This window comes from Diorhabda sublineata, chromosome 3 (genome assembly GCF_026230105.1).
Source record: "Diorhabda sublineata isolate icDioSubl1.1 chromosome 3, icDioSubl1.1, whole genome shotgun sequence".
Classification (NCBI taxonomy): Eukaryota; Metazoa; Arthropoda; class Insecta; order Coleoptera; family Chrysomelidae; genus Diorhabda; species Diorhabda sublineata.
Window position 1 is genome coordinate 27,935,708 of NC_079476.1, and position 12,811 is coordinate 27,948,518.

Here is a 12,811-nt window from a genome sequence, read left to right on the forward strand (position 1 = left end):
ACTTTATTTTTAAAAATGTTTTAATTTTAGAATAATCTAATTTTTTTTCTTTATGTAACTTAGATGTTAACTGCGTGTACTAAGTGATTTATCAAAAAATAATTCAATCAAAAAATCATTCCGCATAATTGTAAATTACGAGAAAAGTTTGAGGGATATTACTTTATTGTAGAACAATATTTTGTTTTCACTCCTTCAGTTCTAGACACGCATTCCATCGAGTTATATAATCTTTCATAATACGTGGGGAGAGAAAGTAATCGAGGGAGCCAAATCAAGTAACCATGGAGGATGAGATTATAAGTCGTTACGCAATACAACTAAATCACTTCACATATTTCAATAGTTTCGATAACTACACGTTTGTTTTCACCACCATCTCTTTATTTATCCAAAATCACCCTCACTCAAGCCATTTTTCAAGTTTTGGAAAAAAAGTAAATGTAGGAAGCCAGGTTAATATTCTTCTCTTCAATAAATGCGGTTGATTTTTTTGAATTGAGCATTAAAACATGTAAGCAAATCAGTCAAATATGGGACAGTTATCTACTTCTATTTTTCTACTTAACTACTGACATTTATTTTTACCCTTTCGGGGTAGACATGCCATGATTCCTCTACAACATCTGGGATTTTGAGAATACAATATAATAGTGATCTTATTTATTTGTTTGAATTTATTTCGATATTCTATTAATTTTCTTTTATGTGTTGGTTCTGTATATAATATTTGTCTGTATTTATTTCTTGTGGTCTAATAAAGTCCTGTTCTCAATTTCTGGCAGAAAAAACAATTCCATTGTTTCGCCATAATTTTTCAAATAGATCAATAAAGATTTCCAAAACACTTATTGGCCAAAAAACTGGATTTTGTTTTCTTTAGAGCATGTTTCGACTGTATTTTCATGTGTAGGATATAATGGTACACTCTTGTGATCCTGTAAGTTGACCAGATTGGTATTCATATGGCAATTTTCGAAAGCAGAATACTACTTATACGAATAATTCTATGGAACTCAGTACTTTCACAATAATATTCATGTTAATTTTCTCGGTTTTTCAATTGATTTCACGTGAAAAATTATGTTTCTGCAACATTAGAAATTCTCGTTTTACTACTTTTACTAAACGAAAGCAGTCTTGTTTACATGGATATTGAAAGTAATCTATGTGTCAGATATCTACCAAACCGCCCTGGTATATTTAATGAATACTTCAAAATTTAAAACTCTTTATTTATATATTTCTAGATAAATTGAGAGTGTCCTTTTTTCAGAATCAACAAATTCAAAACCAGCTTCTGCCAAAACAATTACTCTCCAATCAAACGACTCGACTAATATTCCTCCCAACATATTCCGAGAAAATTCTAAAGAATCAACCTTCGGTGACGTCGGGGACGGTGCTACTTCGGTTGAAAACGAAAGCCAATTAACCCCGACAGTAGCCCAACAAGACTCGAAAGACGAAGAACGAGCGGCCACTAAAATCCAGGCAGTGTTTCGAGGACATCAAACGAGAAAAAGTATGAAACAACCGACCGGGAAAGTAGAGCCATCCAAGGCCAATACAAACTCAAATGAGCCCACTAGGGAGGAACTTGAGGCGGAATTTCGGTTAGATGATGCCGGTAAGTAGAAAGTTTAACAATATATGATTATATCCACATACATAATCAGATAAACTCATATACTACATTTGTGATGACTGGTAAATTTTTGATGTTGGGACTATAATAATCATTCATATAGTATGTAACAATAATCACGTTTCATATATTTATTTTTTCATCTAATTAAGTAAATACGTGGATATGGATAAGACTTTCGTTTGGTTCTAGTGTTTTTGTGACGTATTTCGTTTAGTATAAGCTTACTGAATTACTCTTCTGCTAAGCCGACAGTATTTTTGATACTGTAAATTGCAGTGTAAAATTATTTTATTGTAAAAATATTCATTTCTGGCGTCGATCAAGCCCAATATAACAAAATCGTATTTACATGACTTAATTTGCATTTACATTTTAAACATTCTTATTATTTTCGATGTATCATTAATTTTTTGCTGTAGGAACAACTATTTTTTCATTTCTATTAATTATGTCCTAACAAGTTGGAAGTAACCATTAGTAAACTGTTGAAATGAATTATTAACAACCTTCATTTCAAATTCAAAAGAGTTTATACTCATTTCATACTTGTGGGAGTCATTTGAATAATGCTGAATCGAAAATGCGTGTAAAAATAGAGTGAATTCCGCGGAAGTTTGATTGGGCAGTACCTATATTCAACGTGAAAAATATATTCTAAAAATATGTAATCAAAAATTTTAAATAGTGATATATTACTAGCTAAGAGCCTCCAAAGCTTGATAAATCATAGATAGGCCGATAAGGTTGCTTGTATTTGTCACTTTCTTACAAATTTGGTGACTTTCTCGCTTATTACTATCAAATTCAATAACATGTAGATGATTTGAAATAGCCATGACCGTGTATCAATCATATTTTCATCTATTTTTGATTATATCAACTACGTGAAAGGTCTTGTTAAACAAAATTGTTGCATTTTATGGTATATAAAGAGGTATGATAGTTGAATATTATTCCTTTTCAGAATATTATATTACCAATTTGATACAGAGTTGACTCTCTCTATTTGTCATCACTAATCAGTACAATTCTGATTTCATCTGTAAGTTAGCGTCCATCTTAATTCTGATGTAGGAGCCAACCTTCATGCTGTCACGCCAGCTGAAAACGATATCTAGGAAGTAGGGTGAAGACCTGTAGTAGCCTACGTAGTCTGATTTTAAAGACAGATAAAAATTTGACGTTTCGACTTTATCAAAATATGATTTGACACTGACAATTTGCTTATTTATATTGATCTATAGATCAACTATATCCAAATAAAAATAGAATCAAAATAGCAATGTATTTTAACAAGAAAAATTCAGAATTTAATAATAATAATAAAATGATAAAAATATTAAACGATGAGACAACTTACAAAAAAAATTAAACAACACCCTTCGAATTCTTATCAAAAACAAAATAATGATGAAATTCGATCTTTAGAAATTCCAAAATGCCTTACCCACTAAAATATATGGTTTGCCAAAATTTGACATTCCTCTTCGACCGATTGTTTCAAGTATTCAAACTCCTCTCACCCCATTTTCTAATTATTTGAAAAAAAATTTTTATCAAAAGAAATACTACTTCAGAAACACATGGGATTTTAAAGAAAAAATTGAAAATATAAAAATTCCTATAGAACTCACACTTACAACAAGATACTTCAAATATGAAAATGAAATATACAAACAAATTGATGGTTGTGCTATGGGAGCTTCCATTTCAAGTGTTACAGCACAATTAGTAATGGAAGATCTCGAGGAAACTGTCCTAAACAAACTTGCCGTACCAAAAAATCAATTTGGAAACATAAATACATAAATTCAGAATCAACCAAAATAATACAGTAAATTATATAAAATTAACAATAAAATAAGAATAGAATGGTACATGGAACCAATTTGGTCCTCTAGATATTTGAATTTCAATTCGTGTCATCCTATGTCACAAAAAAGATCAGCGATCAGTTTGTCTGATAGATCTATCCCACTGTCAGATCCTGAATTTAGATGCTCAACTATTCAAAAAGCAAAAAATGCATTAAAAGAGAATAATTATCCGGAAAAAATGATAAACAGCATATTCAATAAAAGTATTAGCAGATATTCAAATCAATTAAATAACAAAATAAAAAGGAAACAACAAAACATAAAACATTTCTCCTTACCATATGTACAAAGAATTTCTCAACAATTATCGCATTATTTCAATAAACATGGTATTAGTATAAGTCATAATGGACATAATCCATTATTCAAATATTTTACTAAACTAAAATCTAAAATACCAATAAACAAAAGAAGTAATATTCAAATACTTTTTACTAATAGTGACGCTAATTTCTTTTACCTTTTATATACGTTTATTCTTCTAAATGTTCTTGATTTTAGGTCTCTTCTGTTTTAAAATTAGTTTTTTCAATAATTTTTTGAAATAAAGATAAAAATTGGCGTTTCTATTCTATTCTTCGAATGAGACTGATGGATGAAGATATCACTGCCAATAGATAAGAATTCAAGGAAGTGAACTGATTAGGTGGTGAATTATTTATGCTAGCAGTTCTAATGAAAATCTCATTAACTATAATACGTTCAAACTCTTATATAGACGAATAAACAGCAGAGCTTATTCATTTAGGGAGTTGCCAAAAAATAAAAGCTACAGTTCCCCGTATTCAATCAAATTAGAAATTTGAAAATATTCGAACATGATATAAAGAACATCATTGAGTTAAGTTAGCTCCAGATTTTCCTTTCAAACGAATGATTAATATCAATTCACACATTGTGGAACGAAAATTGATGGTTGTGCCTTCGTGAAATGCAGACTGAATTTAGGTCGTATAATATGATTGTTACCTTTTGAATTCAAACCTCATGATGAAAGGAGTTTTAAGAGATTAGTTTTCAGTAATAAAATTGTGTGACGAAATGGTAGATGCTAAATTGAAAAAAAGGAAAATTCAGAAGGAAATTCATGGTATGTGAGGAAATATCAGCATAAAGTATAATGTTATTCTTTTTATATATACATTATAGAGGTCGTTTTTAAAGTATTTCCCAATTAATTGATTGAGAAAAGAAAAAAATTATTTACTAAAAATTAATGTTATTCAAGAAAAAAGTGTTCCATTATTATTCGAGGTATTTTCATAATTCCATAGGTATGGAACATCGGATTAAAGGCAAAGTTGACATGATTTTCACTTTTTAACTAGTGTCCATTTTTTTCTCATGGAGAAAGTTTTGCAAAGATCTAAGAAATTAGTCAGAGTGCAATATCTGCGCTATGCGGTGGATGCATTAAAACTTCCCAACCAAGTCAATCAAAGATGTACGAGTATGTGGCTTGGCGTTGCAGTGAGTAATACAATTGAACTACATTGACAAACTCCTGACGTTTCTTTTAAATTTGTCCTTGTAATCTTGTTAATTGTTGATAGTATATCTATATATATATATATATATATATATGTATATATATATATATATATATATATATATATATATATATATTTATATATATATATATATATATATATATATATATATATATATATAAATCCAAGCTTTCGAGAAATGTTCTTCCCATCATCAGGGAAACTACAATATAATTGGAGAAGAATAGAAATTTAAACCATGTATATATCATATCTCAAATATATAATATCAATGTTGATTTACCTTCTCAAATTGAACGTAAGTTAGCTTTAATATTATTTTTATTTACTTCTGTACTTATATTGTAGTTTACCAGATGATGGGAACACCTCCCGAAAGCTTCGATTTTTAGTTTAAGAAAGAGTTCTCAAATTCCGAAATTTGCTGCATCAACCGCTAGAGCAAAGCTTCCAGTCACACAATAAACAGATTATCATCTTACTGGCTTTGTAGTTCTATGTGTCACTTTACCTGAATTCTAGCACGTTTCCAAAAGCTCGTTACTAGTCTCTTGAGGAATGGTTTTCAATTCGGTAAATCAATTTTCGGTTCAGTTTCAAACTTATCTATTTCGACGGAAACATCTAGATAATTCACATGAGTATCTATCTTAATCGATTGCATAGCAACACTTATAAACAAATTGTTACTGCTGAGTAGGCACCCAATCTTTCATATCATCATCGATATGTCTCTTTTTCTAATCTCCTATCCTAGAAACGCTTCCTTCCCTCTTTTTAATGTTACCTTTCGTCAAAAGTGCATGTATTTCGAAAAGCTTTAAAAATTATCAGTACAAAATAAGCAGTCGAAAAATAAATCTTTTATCATTATGCCAAGCAATAAAGAAATGAGCACTGCGCAGCGAAGGCATCATCATCAGCTTATCCTTTCATAGTACTGCCTAGAAAAAGTGTACCTACATAAATATAACGACACAATACTTATAATAGGATTAAACTCTCCTTCTCCAGAAGTCCAGAAGTGACATATATCTGACCATTCAAATGCTTTAAATGACTTAGCAAAATCAATAATTATTACAACAGCTAAACATTATATCTATTACCCTCGCATTCGTCAGATACGCTAATCTAAATTTTATTATAATGTGTGCGAACCGTTACATGGTTGTAGTGTATTTAGCAGTACGAGTTGTTACTTATGTTCCAATTTAGCCCTCAGTCTATTTCCCAAGTGTGTCTTAGTCTCATTCCCTGAATAAATCACGTCACGCCATGCCACACAACGATCTTCTGATTTGGAAAAATATGCAGCTTTAGCTCCTTAATCAACTTCCTAGCTAGATACTTGACCCACGTTATTCGTAACATATCAGTTCTCTCCAGGGCCGGATTAAGATTTATAAGGCCCGGGGCTAAAATAATGACGGTGCCCCCTTAAGGAATTCGAAAACCCGGAAAAATTCACAAAATAATATCAATACGTTAGATTTGTGGTATCAACACATCAAAGAATACAGATGATGGGGCCCTCTTGGACCTGGGGCCCGGTGCTATAGCCCCCCCAAGCCCCTAGCTTAATCCGGCACTGGTTCTCTCAATTGAATAGATATGTGATGTGATGATGGAACAATTTATAATAAACATTCAGCTTGGACTGAGTAATCTAGCTTTGTATTGATATTCTTATCACTGAATTATTTTTATGTGTATATTGAATTTCTTGTTTGCTTATAGTTCATAATTATAAATCTTCCTCACTTTGGAGGTGTTATTTAAAAATAAACATTAGCATTATTCCATGTTTCCATTGCTGATTGTATAGAACTTTAGGAGTGCATTCATTCTGCTGTTGACTTTTGAGGAGTAATGCAAATAAATACTCTGCAATTGCACTTTGCAACACAATTTAGAAGTACAGCAATATAATTCTGCTAGTGCAGTGATTCTCAAAGTAGTCCAGGTGTACCCCCACGGATCCATGGGAATCTAGAACAAGAGTGTACTTGACAGTGGTTTATAAGGAAAAAAAGTTGGTGAGCTTCTGTGCTAGTGGAACTTGATTTCATAGAAATGGTGCATTATTAACGCTATATTCTAGAATTAAGGAAAGTGTACAAGCAAAAACTTTGATGTTTGAAAAATTATAGAGTAAGCATGGAAAGAGCCAGACTTTACATTTGGAATGAATAAAATAGGGTCACCTAAATTAAAACTTGTCGAGTATTTTGAATACTGATTTGAATTTAGAGAGGCAATTTGAATATGTTCATGTATATAGGGAAGTAACTAAATTAGATGATTGAAGGATGGCAAAGATCAAAACATAATAATAAAGTGTTATGGTATGAATTATTGGTTGAATAATGTGATATTTACATTACTGAGAACATATTTAATATGAACTGTTTGATGTTTTACATCCAATAAATAAATCAGATGTAGATTATCACTTCATTCTTTTGAATTTACCTCGCACACATTCAGTAAACATTTTCTACATATAATATTATGAATAAGTGGGATATTAAAATAACTTAACAAAGTATCAATCTGAAAAGCAAGACTCGTTGGAACAGGAACAGTTTTGTTTTTAATGTACTCCATACCATTTCCATGGAATAAAAGGACACACGGGATTAATATTAATAAGGTATATCCATGCAAATGCTACCAACAACTTGTTATAATTTGTTCTTAATTTTCATAATTGTGAATATCCCAACTCTTTCAAAACAAATATTGGGAATTTTGTTTTATTTTCAGCAATGATAAGATGTGTTCTCCATAAAAATAAATTTGGCGAAATTTTTGGAAGAAAAGCAATGCATTTGTTACAAAACCATATTCACTACCAGCAGAAAAAATAGTTATTCGTTCCCTCTTTGAACAAAGAGTATTTAGACAGAATTTTTAGAATCCGCAACCCTCAGCCATGTTAAGGTTTGTTCGTTAAATATTCTTATCGAATAGATGATTCCATTATAATTATTCTGTTGTCAAGTTACGCACGCAGTTTACTCTTAATCATGTCCAATGCTGGCAATAAAATGGCTTTATAAAAGTCATACACCATTCTTCAAATAACATCTTTGATTGCATTGTCATCCGTTTTCGGTTAACTTTATTTCATTTTAAAGTATGATACATCACAACTACACCGCTTGTCCTTTGACACTGGACTTGAAAATTCCATCGATAGACTTCTGTTCTAAGACTTTTTTAATCATTTGTTTACTGAACAGTCGCCAATAAGCCAGCGCTCACAATAGTTAATAATAATAAAAACAAAAAAAAAATTAAATTGAATACAAAAATCGAAAACTAAATTGAGATCAGAAAAATGAATACCACCACTATCAACAGTCAAAACCAAACTACATATTTCATTATATCCATAAATTCCTTCAAAAAAATGAAACTACATAAAACTCTTTTATCTGAGTAAGATAAAGATACCAAGCTAAATTGGAATCATCAAAGTAAGTCTTTTTTTATTTAAATTAATGTATCTCGACAACTGAGGTCATTGATAAATGATAAAGTTATGATAAAATTATTGACTTACAGTTTATGAAGATTATTGCAGTATTTTGAATAGGTTGTAAAGTGTGTACTTAGCTGTAGTAGTATTTTGCAGTGCTAATATTTCGGAAGGTCATAGGCGGTCATTAAATATCCGTGAATTAGTCGTATATGCCGTAGTCTACATATAACTCTATCTGTACGACCCTTGGGATGTAGGTCTTTGAAGTCTATGGACCGTTGAATTTTATATAGCTTAATGCTGCAACTTTCCCAGTGATTCACACATCGGTTGAGTAAGGAACGTCTTATCCTAGTTGTGAATTTGTATTAAATCACGGTAGAGGTTCATTTGTCCCTTGATCCGCAAGTTCATTCCCTTTATTCCGGTGTGAGATGATATTCATATTAAAGTAATAGTAACACAAGAGAATAAAATAATTGTTACATACCTAGCGTTATATAATAATAATAATAATAACAATAGTATATTACACGCCGAGAAGAATTTTCTACTGTCGAGATATTGGATATGAAACTTCCTACCGAGGTTTATTTACTATTTTATTTACACCCATCATATTTCGATAAAAATTAATAAATCTTTGGTTTGTTCTGAACATACCTAAAATTTCCAGGCATTTTTCTTAGAATAATGAAGCAGGTACCTATATTGTTACTGTTGCTATGTGATAAACAACGGTTACCAATATAAATAATTGTTTGATAAAGTCGAGATAGATATTAAGTTCGCGAATAATAAATTGAGAAAAATGTCCTCCGATGAAAAATTGATGTATTGTACCCTTCCAGAGATACGACAGGCTGCTGACGCAGCAGAACACGGGTTGGTGCCAAAAAAAAGTAAGCATCGCTATCTAAAATCTATTAAATAGAAAGTGGTGCGCAGAAAAAAAGGCGAAGAATACTAGTTCCGAAAGTGTACTTTTAGCATATTTTGGAGAACAAACCAGGCAAAAGAAACCGTGCACTTTGTGGACAATGATTCGAACGATGCTACAAATTGAAGAAAAAACTGATATTTCGAATCATAAGAAACTGTTGGCCTTCTAAAACAACAAAATGTGGGCTTCATTTCAGTAGTTAGTTTGTTATATTTATTATTCAATAAAATAGAAATTATCATTACTAAATATAAATATTGGAAATAAAAATAGAGTCAAACAAAATAAAATAAAATTCATAAAATGTATTTGAGAATTGGCCCACACATTAAAATATGAGCATTGAATACATAGTCTATTTCTCATAGCTTGAATGCTGCAATTTGAGGTAACGTTGCCCTAATATAATATACAGCGATGTTTGTTAGTAATTTTTATGAATTCGTGAATGACAGAGTCTACGTAATAGTCGAGCGTATAACGCTACGTAAAGATTTAACGCGAAAGTTAAGGTATCGGATTACCTAGAACGCCAGTGTTTTAATGTGGTATGCTCCACTTTTTCCGGACAGCGTCAGTGCAGAAAATGAATTACTGAAGGTGTCAGTATGACAAATGACAATACACTGAAGCCAGTTGAACACATTTTACTTGCTCCCTTATGTATTTGCTGCTGATGTTACTTACGAAGCTTTTGAGGTACGTCATATAAGAAAGCGGAACAACGATTGAACACAAACTCCTTTATGTAAGACTAAATTTAAAATAAACTATTCATGAAAAAAAACAACCATATGAAAAACGTAAACTTTACAGTTACTAACTTGTAACCCTCAAGTGATACACAAACGGCTGCTAAGCGGTGCCACAAAGCGAATGCGGATGTGTGTAACAAACAGAGTTAGGCGACGTACAAAATCTTAGCTCTCGGTCGGTCAAAGCTCTACTGTAACGGCTGCGGGACTCAAATCTCGCTTTAGGAAATTACCGCATGCGCGTTTATCAAATCCGATAACAACTTTTCGTTTTCGAGTGTTTTTTCGTACTCGGTTGGCCGAGATGTGAATATTCAGCGCCCTCAATAGCAGTTTCACTACTACTGGAGTGTGAGTACTCAGCGCCTCCAGTAGCAGTTTTCTTACACCCGGTATGATCGGTTGGCAGGAGACCCTATCACGACCACCACAGACCACGACCGATGTGAATACTGAGTGACCTCGGTGGCAGTTTCCTTAACCCACGAAAACGGAAGCCCGGCGGTTGAGAACAGCAATCCCATAAATATGATAAACTCAAACTCATCTCGAATTTTAACCTGAGCAGTCTTCGTCGATTCTTGCAGACCTAACTCTCACAATTCAATGAGTTATATCGACTCACCTAAGTTTCTTCCACTTAAATTCGGAAGGACTAACGCAGAAACTCTTGAACGGACTTGTAGGAAGTAAAACTTGGGTCACTTACTCTGCTCCGGGTCTTGTCTTCGCTGTAGATTGCATGGTGAAAAGCTGCTAGTTTTTTGAGAACTGCCTTTTCTCTTCCAAATATTAAGGCTGCTACCGGTATTTTCCTCCTAACAATCCGCTGGTCCTGCGCGGATCCCGGTCGGAACTTGACAAAATATTTGTACTTACAAAGGTATTCTTTGGTTGGCTTCTTTCTACGATGGGGAGAGCCGGACGGCTGCCCTTCTAGATTTGGTGCCATCTCTTTTATTGCTGTCAGCCCTTCCCTTTCTCTGATGGAGCGAAAGGCGGGGTCGCTTTAACTACGGCCGGGCTATTTTTCTGATTATACTCGAGAAAGATTTACATTTTTACCTTGAAAAATAATTTACAATTAAAATCCGTAATATCGTTGCTTTTAAGTTTTAGCAAAATAATAACTTCATTACAAGTGTATTATCAGTAAAAACCAAATCGAAAGGCCAAAAAAATTATCCATTGAAGCTTTGGAAATTTATACAGCTATTTCATTAACCAAAATTACGATAAAATTATAAATGTACTGATAACAATGTGTGTTGTAGTGTAAAATCTTTCCAAAGAGTATTCATTATGAGATTAAATAATTGATAAAAGTCAAGATAATTTGCATAATTCAATTATTTGTTCAATTTTAATTTATGAAAATTCACTTTAATTCGTTATAAAATTTTAGATAATTGAATCAATTCGATTTGCATCTAGGAGCAGTACATCCTTTGGAGTTTCCACAAAATGCACTAGCGGAAATTAAAGAATTTCCATTAACCTATTTGAACAAACCATTTTATAAAGTGCTATTTTTATAACTTCAAAGAAAACGGGACCGTTGGAATTCCAGAGATTTCCAGGTGAGCCTCTACCGTTCCCGCCCAGCACTGGTAATCAATACGACCTCCGACGGCGACGGACATCCCAAAGGTATATTCATAAAACATGCTGAAACCCTCTGGAATTCAAATCCGAAACACTAAAAATATTGACACAACTTTTAGTGATGTTTGAAAATGCGAGTATGTTTTGAATTGAATAAATTTTCGATTAAATTTTAGAGTGGATGATAGATCAGAAATATATTTTGTGTTAAAATAAAATTGATTAGATAGGGATTCTAATTATCGGAAAGAATATATTGTTGCTGTTCTCATCTCTACTAAATGTCTTCAATGTGTAGAACAAGAATGTTGAAATAATTAAACAATATTGAAAAAATAGAACGTAATAAATCAATTCTAAACGGTTTTACAGATTATGCTATACATCTATACACATGTCTCGGTGTTGAAATTATGTTTTATGAAGGTTTTAATATCGGAAACTATTATCTTCGTTCAATATTGAATTCTAGCCAACTTTAATAATCCTTATTTAACCGGAAAATTTAAGAAACTTGTTTATAATAAATGGACTTCATGCACGTACTTACAGAAATTTTCATCGTAATTGAACGATAATTCAATTGTTGATAAATGTCAACACAAAAAACTGCTCATGATAACATCATCACGTACAGCTAAGATATGATAATCATCGGTATCTTCTGTTGATTAGCATTGAAAGTTACTCAGTGAATTTACTGCTGAAAGTGACCATTTTACGTTCTTAGATTTGCTATAGTTCATTTCTAATATGAAAAATCGACCACAATAGAATTTTACTTGTAGGAATTCAGTCCTTTTTTAAAAAAATTATTTATAAATGAATGCGAAAGATTATTGTGAATCACTCAAAATATACTTAAAGTCTTCATTTTTTTATTATGTTGTCGCATAATAAGCATTCCACACTCCTCATACTGAAGCTTTTTCTATTTCGAATTCTAGAGTATTTTTCAAAAAGTAAATGACGAACAGGG

General features: G+C 31.9%; 1 protein-coding gene across 2 annotated transcripts in view; it reads left to right on the forward strand.

The window, feature by feature from the left end:
* Window positions 1–12,811, forward strand: part of LOC130441857 (uncharacterized) — a 112,164-nt gene that overhangs the window by 88,172 nt on the left and 11,181 nt on the right. For both annotated transcript variants that reach the window (XM_056775674.1, XM_056775675.1), the window contains exon 3: window positions 1,277–1,630. In XM_056775674.1, coding sequence (XP_056631652.1) covers window positions 1,277–1,630 — 354 coding nt within the window. The remainder of the gene's footprint in view (window positions 1–1,276; window positions 1,631–12,811) is intronic.